The 16,482-nt window shown below is 40.7% G+C and overlaps 1 protein-coding gene and 1 pseudogene across 4 annotated transcripts in view; one reads left to right on the top strand and one right to left on the bottom strand.

Moving 5' to 3' along the window:
- LOC107503194 (putative MAGE domain-containing protein MAGEA13P) overlaps positions 1–10,600 on the top strand; it is a 98,880-nt gene extending 88,280 nt beyond the window's left edge. For 3 of the 4 annotated variants that reach the window (XM_036226935.1, XM_016131146.2, XM_036226934.1), the window contains 2 exons: positions 5,200–5,367; positions 9,286–10,600. In XM_036226935.1, the coding sequence (XP_036082828.1) occupies positions 9,338–10,393 (1,056 nt within the window). In that variant the 5' untranslated portion in view covers positions 5,200–5,367; positions 9,286–9,337 and the 3' untranslated portion in view covers positions 10,394–10,600. Of the gene's footprint in view, positions 1–5,199; positions 5,368–6,732; positions 6,831–9,285 lie in introns of those variants that run through there. The other variant, XM_016131145.2, reaches the window with a different exon arrangement.
- A 5,412-nt stretch (positions 10,601–16,012) lies between these two features.
- LOC118608579 lies at positions 16,013–16,131 on the bottom strand (annotated as a pseudogene).
- Between the last annotated feature and the right edge of the window lie 351 nt (positions 16,132–16,482).

The raw sequence follows: 16,482 nt of genomic DNA, 5'->3' as shown, positions 1-16,482 counted from the left end.
TGAACATTCACTTACAAGTCTTTGTGTGGACTTAAGCTGTTTTACTGAGTATTATTGGAAATCGATGTTTTAATTTTTAAGAAAGTTAACCGTTTTACAAAGTGGGTATACAATTTAAATGCCTAAAGGCACTATGTGAAAGTCCCATTATCTCTAAAATATCATAAACATTTGTTGCTTTTTAAAATTATTATTTTGGCCATTCTGGTGAGTATAAAGTGGCATCTCATTCTGGTTTTAATTTGAATTTCCCTAATGACCTTAGCATTTTGTTTAGCATATTTTCATATACTATTTATATATATATTCTTTGATGAAATGTTTATTTAAACCTTTTACTCACTTATTATTAGATAGTTTGTTTTACTATTGAGTTATAAGAGTTTATATATTCTGGATATGAGATTTTTAGCATATGCATAATTTTCAAGTACTTTCTCCTTGTCTATGGATTGTCTTCATTTTTAATGGTGTCTTTTGAAGTGAAAAGTTTTTAATTTTATGAACTCCAATTTATAATATTTTTGCATGTAGATACCCTAATTTCCTAGTGCTATTTGTTGAAAACCTATCTTTTCTTCCACTGAAGTACCTTGGTCTTTTTATCAAAAATCAATTGACCATAAACTTAAGTGTTTATTTCTGCACTCTCAGTTCTATTCTTTTGATCTTTACACCAATACTCCAATCAGTACTTCACTATATTGATCACTGTAGTTTTATAGCATGTTTTCAAATTGGGTAGAGTAGGTCCTTCGACTTTGTTTTTCTTTTGCAATAACTCTGGAATTTAAGAGAAAATAGTAATAAGAATCATGAAACTGGGTGGCCATTGTTGAGAGCCAGTGATGGTTTGAAGAGAAAAAGCAACAGATTCAGGTCAATTAGCTAATTCAAAGCAATGTGTAAGTTAGAGCTCAACCCCTCAGCAGTATTTAAAAAGACTCCCATCTTCTGCTACCTCTGAGTTGACTGAGCTACAGATCAGACTCAGGATTTAATTGCTGGAGTAGCAGAATTTCAAAAATGTTGAATGGATTCTTATCCTTGGTGAGTGCCCTGTGATAAAATCAAGCTCCTAAAAGGGAAGGAGTTAGAAGCTGGCATATGGGAGAGTGATACCTGTGTAAATGCATTTGAGAATCTTGAACCTCTAGATTATCTTAAATTCTCTGAGCGCACAGAAATGGCTCACTGCCGCTCAAAAAAAAGAGCTCTCTCATTTGTCATTTCGTTGTGTGGAGGACCTTTCTACTATGCAGAAGACTACAGTGCTACATGTCCTCTTTAGATCTGTGCCCACCAGACTAATATCTGTGCTCAAATCTTAGCATTACACCTAGAACAAATGAGTAAGCATAACAAGGTCACAGGATACAAGGTCAACCAAAAAAATCGACCCAATTTGTATATATTACCAATGCACAATTGTAAAGTGAAGAATTTTAAAAATACCACTTAAAATAACTCAAAAATGGAAATACTGAGTTATTAATCTAAGAAAACATGTACTACATCTGTATGCTAAAATGTTTTTGTAGTACAAAACATTGATGAAAGAAATAAAAGAAAAACTTGCATAAATGAAGAGATATCATTTAATGGATTGGAAGATTCAAAATAATAAATGTCTACTCTCTCCACAATGATCTATAGACTGAACACAATTCCAATAAAAATTCCAACAGGATTTTTATAGATCTAGATAAGCTGATTCTAAGATTAATATGGAAAGGTAAAGGGACCTAAAGTAGATAAAACAATGTTGGGGAGGGGAGAAGAAAGTGGGAAGGACTACATTATGCAGTTTTAAGAGATCTGATTCAAGCTACAGTAATCAAAACATTGTGGTATTAGTAAAGGAATAGACATATAGATGAATGTAACAAAACAAAGAGCACAGAAATAGAGCCACACAAAAATGCCCGTGACATTTTGACGAAGGTTCAAAAGCAGATCAATGAAGGAAGAAAGGTCTTTTCTATGAATGGTAAAAATAAACCTTTGCACCTCACATTTCATTCAAAAATAAATTCAAAATGAATGACTGGTGTATATATAAAATGCAAAACAAAAAAGTTTAGAAAAGAGAGATCATTGCAACCCAGATTAAGCAAAGAGTTCTTAGACTTGAAACCGAAAGCACATTGCATAGAAGGGGAAAAAATGATAAATTGGGCATCATCAAAATTAAAATCTCTTACTCTGTGAAATACATTCTTAAGAGAACAAAAATGTAATTTTTAAAAGCATAAGTAAGAATGGCATTCTCAGCTTGTCGAATAGTCAAGCAATACACATAAAGTTATAATACTATGTGATGCAGCTCAAGCGGTATTCTGTGAGGAATATGTAATTTTAAATAGGCATATTAGAAAACAAGAAATATTTAAACAGCCAACCAATTCGAGAAGCTACTGAATAAATAGTATATTCAACCTAAAGAGGTAGAAACCAGGAAACAACAAAGATAAATGCAGAAATAATGAAATAGAAAACAGCAGAACCAAATAATAATAGCCATCACTTTAGACCTACTTATACACATTTTTGCAAATACAATCAATTACTAAAGAGAAAAGCAGGAACAAACAAGTAAATTTGTACAAAATTGAGATGCAGCAAAGATTTTAATCTAATGGAACACAACAAGTTCCCTTCAGGATAATCAAACTATGGACGGGAAAATGTGTCTACAGAGAAGCATACTTCATTTTATTATGCTTCACAGATGTTGCACTTTTTTTTTTTTACAAATTGAAGGCAAGACCGTACACCAACAAAAAGACTATGATTTGCTTTGTATAGTGGTCTGGAATCAAACCTACAATATCTCTGAGGCATGCCTGTATAGAGGTATTTCAGCTAATTAAGGAGAAATAAGAGGATGATCATTCTGTGACCACTAAAAGATTAATAAAGGTCATGATCATCAGTAACTTCTAACATCAATACAAAAGGAGACAACCAGGCATTATATACCTCCTAATGGAGGTACATGACATTACCTATAGAGTGATCTTGTGGAAGGAAGGAAGGAAGGAAGGAAGGAAGGAAGGAAGGAAGGAAGGAAGGAAAGAAGGAAGAAAGGAAAGAAGGAAGGAAAACAATAATCTGATCAAGTTTCTAAATCTAACTCTAACTCCCAATTTAAAGATATGCAGGGGCCTGAAGAACATATTAAAGGATACCAAAGTGTCACAGTCAGCAAAATCCAGACTATGGGAAATGGGAAAAAACACAAGACTTTTTTTATTTTTTAATGCAAGGGAAAAACGGTGATATGGGGAAATCTATAGCTTAAAAAAAGCCTTAAGGGATATAATCAAAATGGATAGATGATATTTGGACATCAATTCAAAGAAACTAGATTTTCTTTAAGTAGTAGCCTCTCAGATAAGTATGAAAAATAACTGGATATTTGATACTAATGACAAAGATTTTTAGGACTAATAATTGTATCAAGTTTATGCTTTTAAAAATATTCTTTATCTTTTAGAAATGGATACTGAAATACTTAGGTGTGATGCCTTGAACTTACTTCACATTATTCTATTTGCAGAAATGGAAGGTGGACGGTTGTAAGTGGATACGGATACGTGGTTAACACATTGGCCACAATTAATTATTGTTGATGCTAAATATCAGGCGTATTGTGCTCATTGTGTTCTGTTAATTAGTCTGCAAGTTTTGGAGTTTCTGCAATACTTTTTATTATAAATATCATGCCATTAATTTTGAAATCCTAAACAAAAGGGACTGCTTTTTAGAAAAAAAAAAAAAATTGATCTACCAAAAGAACTTCAAAATACAAATGGAAACTATTCACAATTCAAGACACTCTTAAATGTCCAGAATAAGATTATTTTGGAGGCTACTTCTACCAAATGACCAAGAGAAATTAACTGCTAGCTTTTCGTAAACTTCCAAAGCATCTCTAGTCAGCTCTCCTTGATTCAAAAACCAAATGAGGACCTCAGCCCCCACCTCCACGAAAAGAACACTTAAGCCAAGCTCATTCACATAGCAGTAACTGTCTTAAATAAAATAGCATAGTCAACACAGCAGTGAATTAAATAAGCAAACAAGCTGTGCCCAAGAAATGAAAACATGGTTTAACATTAGAAAGTACGTTGAATTGTAATTGTCCACATTAACAAACTAGAGGAGAAAAAGCCTTTGAAAGACATTCAACATGAGTTCATAGTACAAACTTATGGCAAACTAAGAATAGAAGAGAACTTCCTTTTCCTAAATTCTACCAACGGTCCCCAACCTTTTTGGCACTAGGGACCAGTGTTTCTATGAGAATCTAATGCCTGATGATCTGAGATGAAGCTGAGGTGGTGATGCTGGTGCTGGGGAGCGGCTGCAAATACAGATGAAGGTTAACTTGCCTGTCCACCGCTCACCTCTTACTGTGCAGCCTGGTTCCTAACAGGCCGCAGAACAGGACCGGTCCACTGCCCAGGGGTTGAGGACCCCTGAGTCTACAGTAATGTTAGAAGCATTATCATTCAAGTCAGGAACAAGGCAGATATATACTCTCACCTCTACTGTTCAAAACTGCACTGGAACATAAAGCCGGAGATATGGATATAAAAATAAGTAAGAGATATTAATATTGAAAAGAAAGAGTTACTATTTGGTAACAATACGACCATCTATCTAGAAAAATAAAAGGAATAAGTCTGTGGAATATGCAAATAAGGGAGTTCAGAAAAATAGTGTACGGGAGGTCAATATAGTAAAATCAAAAAGCCTTGCCACATGAAACAATAACTAATTAGAACATGTAATAGACAATATCCCATTCACAACTGCAACAAATCCAAAGTTACTTCAGAGGAATTTCAAATCACAAAATGTATGAGCTTTTCATGGAGACAAATATAGAAGTTTACTGATGGATTTGGATTTTTTTAGAAGTCCCAAATAAATAGAAGCGTGCCATATTCGCTAATGTGAAACAAAACATTGTAAACATGTCAGCTCTCCTAAATTATTGACAGATTTAGTGTCCTACCTGTAGTTGCCAAAATGACAGTGAAGTTTGTGCTGCTATCTTCTGCTCCCAAAATCAACCCTGGAAAATGGTAGAAGAAAGAAAACGAACAAGGATGTATCAGTTTCCTGGGGCTACTGTATCAAACTACCACCATACCATGGCTTATACAACAGAAATGTATTCTCTTACAGTTCTGGAAGCCAGATGCCCAAGATCAGTTTCACTGGGCTGAAATCAAGGTGCCAGGAGGGGCGCACTTTCTCTGGAGACTCTGGGGTAAAATCCATTCCTGGCCTCTTCCAGCTTCCGGTAGCTGCTGCCACTCCTTGGCTTGGGGCGAAATGACTGCAATCTTCAAGGTCAGCATCTTCAAATATCTCTGTTCTCCATGTTCACATTTTCTTCTGTTTGTCGATTCTTCTTCCGCCTCCCCCTTAAAAGTATACAAATGGTTGTATTTAGGCCCCACCTGCATAATCTAGAAAAATCCTCCCCATCAAAAGAGTCTTAAATTAATCACATCTACAAAGGCCCTTTTTCCAAAGCAGGCAGTATTTTATAGGTTCTAGGAACTAGGGCATGATATCTTGGGGCGGGGCGTATTTCAGTTTACCAAAAATATCAACAACAAAATCTGAATAACAAACAGTGAGAAAACTCTCTGTTGAACTGGTACTTGTATTTCTGATGGGGAAGTGGGAGGCAGCACTGAAGTTTAGGAGGGTCTGTAGCCTGTAATAGATGGCAAATAACAGGATAGGTAGGAGGAAACTTTTAAAACTTCTGACCCTGCTTCACCTCAGACCTAAGATGCCAATAGCCCAGGCGTAGTATCGGATATCAGGAAAGATTGGCTGGATTGATGCTGTGTGACTCCAGAGTCCATGTTAATAACCACCTGAAACCACTTTAGTGATAAAGCCTGGCCTTTTTTTAAAAAATGTATTTTAATAGAATAAAAAGAATGGAATGAAAATGCAATAGCGAGTATCAGGGTGAACCAGACACACCCACGCTTGGTAGAGATGTAAAATGCATTTCTTAATATCGGTGAGGCTTAAGAAAAAAGGAAATTACTGTACTGAACAATGCAATGTTAGATAACCTCAAAGGAACAGCGACTTCCCAAATCGTGCTATTCAACTACTTCAGTGCAGAGAATAAATGGAAGAAAACATTTCCAAAGTCTATGAACTATGGGTGAAGTGACTGCATAGGAACATAGGCTTCTTTTCTGAATTTCTACCACCTGTCACAGCCGCTGCTGCTCTCCCATTTAGCATTTAGCCTGGGAACCAAAACTTTCTCCGAAAGACTTGCAGTTGGGCAAATGCGCCCAGCTGGCAGAGAGGGCAGAATCTCCCAGACAGCATTTAATCAAGGAGCCAGGAACTAAGATGAGAACCCCCGTTAGTGAGGACTGAGAGGTCTATACACATCTCAGAACAGCGTGGGCCCCACAGAATCCCACTCCACCCCAGACATCAGCCCCGAGAGTCTTGGCAGGCCCATCAGGATAAAGAACCCTCCCCCCCGCCCCCGCATTCCCAACTCTGGGGACTCAGAGGCGACCAGCCTAATTAGAGGGAGACAGACTCTGGTTCACCAAGGGAGAGGGGCTCAGGCACTTCCAGAAGTCAAAGTGACAATCATGTGGGACAACTGAACTGACCTCCCATGGTTGGAAAGAAGGAGCCCCAGCCCACTCAGCCTGATTTCAGCTCAGGGCCGCCCTATGCAGAGGCCCTATGCTTGGATGTAATGTTTCCAGAACTTTGAGGTCTGAAGGAGATGAGGCTTCAACCCAGGTGATGGGACTCAGGTCAGTAAGGTGAAAAGTCCCAGATTCTGCCACTCCTCAAGAAGTGGGTCCTGAAAAAACCTCCCACCGTAGACAGAGGTCACATCAAGGTGAACCCACAGATACCAGCTTCTGCTACCAGCCCTGAGACTCTAAGCACGGTTGACAGACAAAGCACCCCCACCCCCACTTGCCTGTCGAGGTAGGAGAGAGATGGAGGCCTTAACCTTCAGGAAGGGGTACTGGGCCCTGTCAGGAGTAAATGTAAATCCCTTGAGGAGGACTGAGATATCCCCCAGCTCTGAACCAGAGAAATCCCCACAGAAATTCACTCTGACTCCTGCTGTCAACTGTTGAGACCCCCATCGGTGCTGGGAGGATAAGCATTTCCTCTCCCCCATTCCTGGATCAGGGATTTGCAGGAAGAGAAATTCCAGGTCCTGCCAAGCATCAAAGTGAGAATTCTGAGGGAGAGCAAGCTTCACAGTGAGGACCCTGAAGGAAGATTAATGAAACTTTTCTGTGTACTCAGAGAGGGCCCCACCTCCTGACACCTGGCTCACTCCTGCTGTTAGCTCTGGGCAAAGCTATGAGGCAGAGGCACCTCCCTCAAGCCTCTGCCTTTTTGACAAGTTTTCAGGAAGATTAAGACCATGGCCTGAGGGGGGTCTTCTCAGGTCAGCAGAATGTAGATTAGTTGTGACTTTACTGAAAAGGATTTAAAGGTACCTCCCCACTGCAGAAAGGGCATCTCGCAGAAACTCCCTGCTCCTGCTGCCAGCCAGGGGAGAACTCGGGCAAGGAGTAGCTGAATGTGACATCTTTTCAATTTTGTCTCAGTGGTCTCAGGGACGTCTGAAGACAAGAAAGCAGGTGAGGTGGGGGAAGGGTGGGTTGAGGTCCTGCTAGACGTAAAACGGAATACCCTGAAGGAAGACTGAGGGTACCCCCCACCCCAGAACACATGGACCCAAGTCCCTGCTGTCATTCCTGGAAAACAGTAAGCAGAGATGGGCTGTTGTGATAAGTGATCACTTCCACCACTGGGGTGGGGGTGGGGTGGTTCCTCTCAGAGAGTGGAAGCTTCAATCTGAAGATGCATGTCAGGCCAGCTGAGGTGGGGGCTAGAGCAGGCTCTGTCAGGAGTAAAAATTAGTCGTAATGGGCTCTCCTACCCTAGACAAAAGAGGCTCCACCGAAACCCATGGGGACTCAGCCCAGGAAGGCCCTAGGCAAGTGTGCCTAGATGTGGTGACCCCGCACATTCTCCTTTGGAAGTCAGGAGATAAAGTAGAGTGGTGTGGCCCAGGTCTTGGCAGGGGAAAGATTAGGAGTCTGAGTGAGCATTGAAAGAACCATCTAACCCAGAATAGTGGGGACATCACAGAGCCTGGCCCCACTCCTCCTGTCAGCACCGGGGGACCCAGAACTGTGCCTGTAGTCTGCATCCCCTCAGTTCCTCTAGGAACTGGGAGGTGAGGGCCTTGTGCTACTGGAACAAAAAAGGGGTCTGTCTGCCTGCATGCGTCTAAGCCAAAGAGATAGGTGCTGGTTTTGCAACAAAGAAAGTAAGGTTGATTAGAGCTGCTAGTCCCAGAGCCACAGGTGAGCTATCACTCAAGGGCCTGGCTCCCTAGGTGTCCCGGGAGTAAAGATTATATGAGGGAAAATCTGTTGTCATGGTAACTGAGAGTTGGGGTAGTGGGTGCTAATTATTTGACAATTGGAGGAGGATGAGGTCATTGAAAATTGTGTTCTGTTGTGGAATCAGCCACCGTGCCATCCCTTTTGGTACCTTGGCCTGGTAGAGTTGTTGTTTTGCCTGGCGGGTTTTTGTTCTGTGTAGATCAGCCTGCAGCTGAAACACATCTAAAGCCAAGATGTTATCCTTAGTCTAAAGTCCAACAGAAACCTATTGTCCTCATGATAATCCTGAGACTCAGTTAATCTTATGTCCTGAGGCTTAATGATTAAAGGAGTGGGCATACAGAGTGAGGATGGGAGAGGGGAGTGAGTGAGTCACAATGCCATTATCTGGGCAAAACTAGCTTGAATCAGAGAAAAAAAAAGGATATTAAAGAAATGAAGTTTGTGTGCAGTTACACTTGGTCTGAGGCACGTGTCCTCAAGTCAGTATATGAGAGGAGGCCTGGGCAGTACCAGAAGTCAAGGTGAGGTGCACACCCTAAATGTCTACCAAGGGTACAACCCACCCCAGAACAGGACCCTAGTACGTGACCCTAGTCGCCCTAAGCTCAGTCCTGGAATCCTTGGGCTGTATTGTCTGGCTACATACACCCTGAGGAGCCATCTCACTTGCTATTTCAGTTCTTAGGAGACAGATCAACCTGGAGAACAGGAACCCTTTGAGGACCGAGAGCACCCCTAAAGAAGAGACCTGCGAGTTGCCTTTGTTAGAGCCATCATGGGTGAGGTTCTCAGCTAAGGTCACTGACACTCTCCCTCTCTCCCTCAGGTCTGTGAGTCCAAATTGTCCACCCACCTGCCAGCTACCTACAATACAAGTCATGTCTCACAGTCAGGAGAGCGAGCACTGCAAGCTTGAGGAAGACCTTCAGGACCCGAGAGAGGCACAAGGCCTGGAAAGTTTGCAGGCTCCCATGGCTGAGGAGGAAGCCACCACCACCTCCTCCTCCTCCTCTCTCTCTCCTTTGGTCCAGGGCACCCCAGAGGTGGTGCCTGCTGCTGGAACGCCAAATGTTCCCCAGAGTTCCCAGAGAGCCTGCTCCTCCCCCACTGCCATAATAGCCACTCCATCGAGTCAATCTGATGAGAGTTCCAGAAGCCGAGAAGAGGAGGGGCCCAGTACCCCGCAGCTTCCAGCAGACCCCGAGTCCTTGCTCACTGATGTGCTACACAAGAAGGTGGCTGAATTGGTGCAGTTCCTGAGTGTCAAGTATATAACAAAGGAGCCCATCACGAAGGAAGAAATGCTGAAAAGCATCCTCAAAGAATACAAGGACCACTTCCCTGTGGTCTTCAAGAAAGTCTGTGAGTGCATGGAGGTTGTCTTTGGCATTGAAGTGAAGGAAGTGGACCCCACCAGCCATTCCTACATGCTTGTCAAAACACTAGACCTCACCTACGATGGGATGCTGAGTGATGACCAAGGCATGCCCAAGACCGGCCTCTTGATTCTTATCCTGGGCATAATCTTCATGGAAGGTAACCGTGCCCCTGAGGAAAAAATCTGGGAAGTGCTGAATATGATGGGAGTGTTTGCTGGGAAGAAAGATTTCATCTATGGAGAACCCAGGAAGCTCATCACCAAAGATTTAGTGCAGGAAAAGTACCTGGAGTACCGGCAGGTTGCCAACAGCGATCCTGCTCGCTACGAGTTCCTGTGGGGTCCCAGGGCCCATGCTGAAACCAGCAAGATGAAAGTCCTGCAGTTTTTTGCCAAGATAAGTGGGACTGACCCCGCTTCCTTCCCATATTGGTATGAAGAAGCTTTGAGAGATGAGAGAGAGCGAGCCCAGGCTGGAGTTGCCGTGGATGATACTACTGCCACGGCCAGTGTAAGTTCCAATGTCATGTCCAGCAGCTTCTCCTGCCCTGAGTGAAGTCTGAAGCAGTTTCTTCACTCTTCGTTGGAAGACAACGGCCAAAGATCTAAGTCATGGAGGGCCAGGCTGGATCTGGAGGGAACAGAGTATGTTATAACATCTTTGTGTTCCTTTTCAATATGGGTAATTTGGAGATTTATCTTTTTGTTTATTTGTTTGTTTTTCAAATGTTGTTCCTTGTAATAAAAAGTTTAATTAGCTTCAAAATCTAAGTTTGTGAATGACAGTGGTCACACGTTTATAGCCATTTATCGGGGTTAAGAATAGGAGTTTTGCAATTTTGCAAAAGAGGTTGGGAAATCATCCTATTTTTTTGTGATCTGGAACAAGATAACATGGCATTAGAGTAGGAATTTCCTTGGAAATGTGAAAGAACCCAGTGGTAAAATATAAGGTTTCAAGCAACAGGAAAAAAAACATAAAGGATGGCTAATTTTGAGGTTCGTTTATTCCTTTTAGTCTGTCATTCTGTAAAATTAAATTATATATCTTCGCTTGGCTTATTCAAGAATATAGGAGAAATTAAATCTTAAATGAAATCTCTTTCTCACTGGCTCACTTATTCCCCAAACATGAATTGAGTGCTTGCTCTTCAGAAGGCCCTGTGTTAGCAATTGGGACATTAGGATGAGCACGATTCACTGCTACCCATGGAATGGTAAAGGCTGGGAGCAGCAATCACATCGGGATCATGATGAGATGTCTTCTAAGAGCTAACGAGGTAAAAGGAGGAGAGGTGGTGGGACGGTGGGATGCCAGATGCAAGCAGTCAAATACAAGTGCCCTTAGCCAAGACAGTCTGAGACTTAGGGAAACTAAGATTCCTTCTGTGGGATTTGATTGCAGCGAAGCTGAGTGGTGGCAGGTGCCAGACCCTCAAATGGTGTCTCTTACAGTTGAGAGAAAAGTCTAAAATGGAAAACTGAATTTAGCAGTTACTTTTGGGTCTTGGATAAACCACAGAGAAATCTCTACCTGAGACAGCTATGGAAGGTGTCCTGAATTCTTGTGAAAACCCAGTTTAGTTGAATTAGGTATTTTAGACACATCATCTGCAAGGATTTCCTTTAAAAAAAATAGTATGATATTCCCTTGAAATGATGCCCAGAAACCACTAGGCTGGCACCCTTTTCGTTGACCTGGGAAAGCCAGAGCCTTTCCATTAAAAAATGGCATTATAATTAGGTTATCTTGAATTCATTTTGGCCAACTGTAAGCAAGGATGAGATTTTTGGTAGCTGAATGAATGAAAATAGTGTTTTGGATGGGACAGCAGCCAGGAAGGAAGGAAAGAGTTGGTTTTCAACTTGAATTCTAGGAGTTTTGAGTTGAAGCCAGCTGGGGAAGACTAACTCACACCCAAATTAAATAATATATTCTCTAAGAGAGTTTTATTTATGAAGCAGCATTTTTTTTTGGCTGATTTGGTATCTAGTGTCTAGGAGCACTCGCTGCTTATTTTCAGAGAGATCTTGGATAGAGATCTCAGAGAGATCTGGGGTCAAAACAACATTAGAAACAACTGTCATTGTCAGGAGCTCAGCTGAGCTGGAGTGAGAGCTAAGCTGCCAGGTGTCAGAGTCACTGATAGAAGCAACAAACCAAATACAATAGATCAATAAACCTTTGATCACTTCCTGTGATGATATAAGCAGGAGTGTAAAATGGGAGAAAGTGCTGATTCCTCCTGTTTTATTTTCCTCCATGGAACAGCCCACCAGTGAGGGTCAGGTGTATCAGCAGAGTTCTGGTGGTCACCTCACTGTTGACAGAGCCAAAACAAATGGCTCTGACGATTTTATGGATCCTGGAATCAAAGGACGAAAAGGGGGAAGGGCTAGCAGTGGGAAAATAGTTGGGAAAAGTATCTTCAAGGTTTCTTCCTTCTCTCCATATAAGGAGGCCTCTGTCCAAGGTCTCAAGACACTTGGGAATGAAAGCACAGAGGCTAAGAATGCAAGTATGAGCAGAGAATAACCTACCAGAAGGGCCTGAGTCTTTCACTGCCACCTCCTTTGGAGATTGTACTCTATGGTTGTCCAGTCTCAGGTGGGGAGGGCAGCTTTGTCTAGGAGGCCTGCCAGGTAAAGCCTTTGTAATTACCTATGCTCACACCTGAAAAAAGCACATGTTAGGGCTTTTAACCAGATTCCTCACTATTCATTAAAGATCCAATATATGCCAGGCAGTGTGCCAGAGGCTTTACACACATACATTCCAACAGTTCCACAAGACAGGGCTTATCAAATTCACTTCACAGAGGATAAAACTGAGACTCGGAGCACTTGATAGTTTCCCTATGATCACATAGCTAGTAAGTGACAGGCTGAGTGACACTAGACATTTGGTCTAAATTCATCTGAAGTCCATGTTGTTCCTAGCCTGAGGCAGACCTTCCATCTCTTAATTAACTTCTCGTGTCAGTTCTCCATAATGTCTCTCAGGCCACTCACACAAAAAGGTCTCTATCAGGATACTCAAAGCAGGCCCTGCGCAAGTCCTAGCATTCCTCTAGAGCTGATTATGTATTTCCTCTGGTTCCAGCATTTTTCTGATTTATAGCAACCTTCCCCTGGTCTTCCCCTGTATGCCACCCTGTCCAACTCTGGAACCTAACAGGCTTACCAGCTCTTCACTACATGTTCCTCTGAAGGCTGTGCCCTACTTCCAATGGAACAGCCTAGAATCACCTGCCCTTCCCCTGACATAAAGCATTCCTACTACTTGCAGAAGACTCCTTCCTGTGCCATCCCTCCCAGAACCTCTCTGCCCCTTTGACTTAAAGGTTAACTTTGGACACTGACGTTCAGATGCCTGGTCACCCACCACCTTGGCATCTTTAACCTCTCCATTAGTTTCCAAAAGGGCTGGTGAGTAGAACCTGACTTGGCACATAATCTACTGGTTTGGGGACTATAACCCTGAAATTAGAGATATTTTTAACCACTCCGATATTTGCAGTAGGATTTTAATGAGATGTCTTCTTTGAAACTGCCCAGTGAATACACACACAAGTGAATGAGCTCACCCATGCAGATAAAAAAACAAAAAACAAAAGCTCCCTCATAAATGGTAGATGAAAAAAGACCACGGAAATCACTGTGGAGCAAACATCTACTAAAACTAAATTCCTAAAACTCTGGAATCCTCCTAGGTGTTGAAAATTGTTTCTTTAGTGGACATGCTAACACTGATTTAAAAAGAAAAGAATATCTTTTCACTGCCTTTAGTCTGTGTACCTTCCCCACAAGAAAACCCTGGTTTTCAGTTTGCCTAATGACACCTGTGCAGGTATTCAGGCATGTCCAGTCATGTAGATAGTAGCAGAAGCTCACAAGTTCAAATTTTGACCATGCATCAAAAGGAAGGTGAAAAATTTCAGCCTACTGAGATTATAGAGGTTATTGCAAAGGGCAGTGCAGAAAAGTGCTATTGAGTGAAGAATGGAAAATTCTCCCTGCTGACATTTACATGATCCTTTGAAAACCGGATATGATCCTAGGTTTGAAAGCACCCGTCATGTAGTAGGCACTTGAAAAGTTAGAGGCTGTCAAAGTAAATCTAGCTTTCTCTGGAACTCCTCCAAGAAATGAAGAGCGTTGTTATAGCACGCTATAATCGTTAATTTGGTTGAGAACCATGATTGACAGCTTATAGGAGAAACTTCAAGTACTCGTCCATATCTTATGTTTCTTTTTCCTGGACAAAGGGGAAAACTACATCGCCAGACAGTGTGTTCTTAGACAGAAGCCAGTGAGCTTTCTCTTCCACTGAGCAGCAAACATGGCTGTCCTGTGGTTCCATGGTGAAGCAAAAGCATGGCAGCAACCTGGATCCCTGGGTCGCCTGAGAGTGGAGAGACCTGCCCACGGCCACCAGAATTTATGTGAACAAAAGTAACTTTTGCTATGTATAGCCAGCCAATTTCAGGTTTTGTCTGTTGCATCAGCTAGCAGTTACATTAACTAGTAACGTAGTACATAGCTAGTATTTCTGTTGTGAGGAGTAGTTAAATATTTTAATTACAAAGGTAATAGTGCATTGTTCTTTTTGTTTCTTTTTCTTCAGCTTAATGGAGGTATAACTGACATATAAAGTTGTACATCATAGTGATTTGATACGCTATACATTGCTATACATTGTGCAAGGTTTCCACCATCTGATTGACTAACACATCCATCACTTCACATACTTATCTTTTTTTTGTGTGTGAGACCATTTAAATTCTACTCTTTTAGTAAATATTAATTATACAATACAGTGTTATCAACAATCACCACAAGGTTTTACATTAGGTCCTCAGACTTTATTGATTTTAGAGCTGAAAGCTTGTACTTTTACCAACCTCTATTTCCTGCCCCCACTAATCACTTTTTCAATCTGTTTCTATGACTTTAGCTTTATATCTTCAGATTCCACATATAAGCGATACTATGCAGTATTTGTCTTTCTCCGCCCAGTTTGTTTCAATTAGCATAATGCCCTCAAGCTCCATCTGCATTGTTGCAAATAGCTACAGCTTCAAAAGAATACTGGGAAATGGTCTATTTTAATGTGAAAGCAGCCCGATGTTAATTAATATGTATACTATGAACCCTAGGGCAGCAGCTGATAAACTTTTTTAAAGGTATATACGATGGGTAAATAGAAAAGATAAAATTAAATAAGAATGCTCAATTAACCCAAGTGAAAGCAGAAAGGAGTAAAAACAACAAAAAAAGATGGAAGAAATAAAAAATAGTGAGATATAGATTTGAATCCAACCCAATGAATAATGATTTTAAATGTGAGTAGTCTAAATATCCCAGTTAAAAGTCAGAGATTCTCAAAATGCATTTTAAAAAAGCATGACACGAGTATATGCTATTTTCAAGAAACCCACTTTATATATAAAGATATATAAGCAGCGTTGGGCCTGGTTAGTACTTGAATGGGAGACCACCTAGGAAGACCTGTAGGCATTTAAAAAAAGAAAAAAAGAAAAGTATAGCGCTCCTAAAAGTAAAAAGATGAGGAAGTTATGTTAAAGTTGCAGATCAGGTTATCATTTTATTTGTTAAAAGTTGGAATAGTTTTGTGATATCACACAAGGTAGAAATCAGAACAAGCAATACTATAATGGATAAATAGAAACATTACATTAAACAATGATACAGTGGCCAATTATTCAAGGAACTATAGCATAACAAATACTTTTTTCATGGTTATAGGCTTAAGTAGAAGAGTTGAGATTTAAACCAAAGCACTTTGATAATATATTTCCCATGCATATTCGAAATTCTTCCTGAGTGTGCAACCCAGTTTCACTAAGTTATCTGTTAATTCCTGTGCCATTGCCACACTCTTAATTAAAATTGCTTTACAGTATATTTTAATTCCTGTAGGGGTTTATTCCCTTGCTAGTCTTTCGGGAAAGTTTCTTGATGCTTCTTGTAAATATCCTTCGATATTAACTCTAAATTTTAAACAATATATGCAATTTCTATTTTTTTCCTTCAATCCAATCTGCACACTACTGACAGGCTATTGTTTCTTTTTTTTTTTTAAGGCGAGGCAACCCTTGGTTGACCTCAGATTGCAAGGACCTTGTCAGTTTACAATCCCTTATTTTTTGTATGCCTACAGCACCTGGTCATCCTAGGTGGTCTCCCATGCAAGTACTAACCAGACCTGACCCTGCTTAGCTTCCAAGATCAGACGGGATCAAGCTTGTTCAGGGTGGCATGGCTGTAGATTGTAATTTCTATTTTTAATGTGTTAAGATTCATTTAATGACTCTAAATGTGTGTGCTCCTGAAAACACAGCTTCAACATGCATGAGGCAAGAAGAAAACAGAAAGGAGAAATGGACAAATCCACAATTATACTTGGAGGTTTCAATAATCATTTCTCAGTAATTGATAGACCAATTATGCATAGTATTAGTAAGGATATTGATGACTTGAAAATTCTATCAACTCACTAGATCTAACTGACATTTATGGAACAGTCCACATAACAACAGCAGAATACACTTGAGAGTTTTGCTCAACTATACATGGAATGTTTTCCAAATTAGACCATATTCTAAGTCATAAAACAAATCT

Source organism: Rousettus aegyptiacus, unplaced genomic scaffold (genome assembly GCF_014176215.1).
Source record: "Rousettus aegyptiacus isolate mRouAeg1 unplaced genomic scaffold, mRouAeg1.p scaffold_m13_p_9, whole genome shotgun sequence".
NCBI classification, from domain to species: domain Eukaryota; kingdom Metazoa; phylum Chordata; class Mammalia; order Chiroptera; family Pteropodidae; genus Rousettus; species Rousettus aegyptiacus.
Note: the sequence above shows the minus strand (reverse complement) of the source record. Positions and strands in the feature narration are given on the sequence as shown.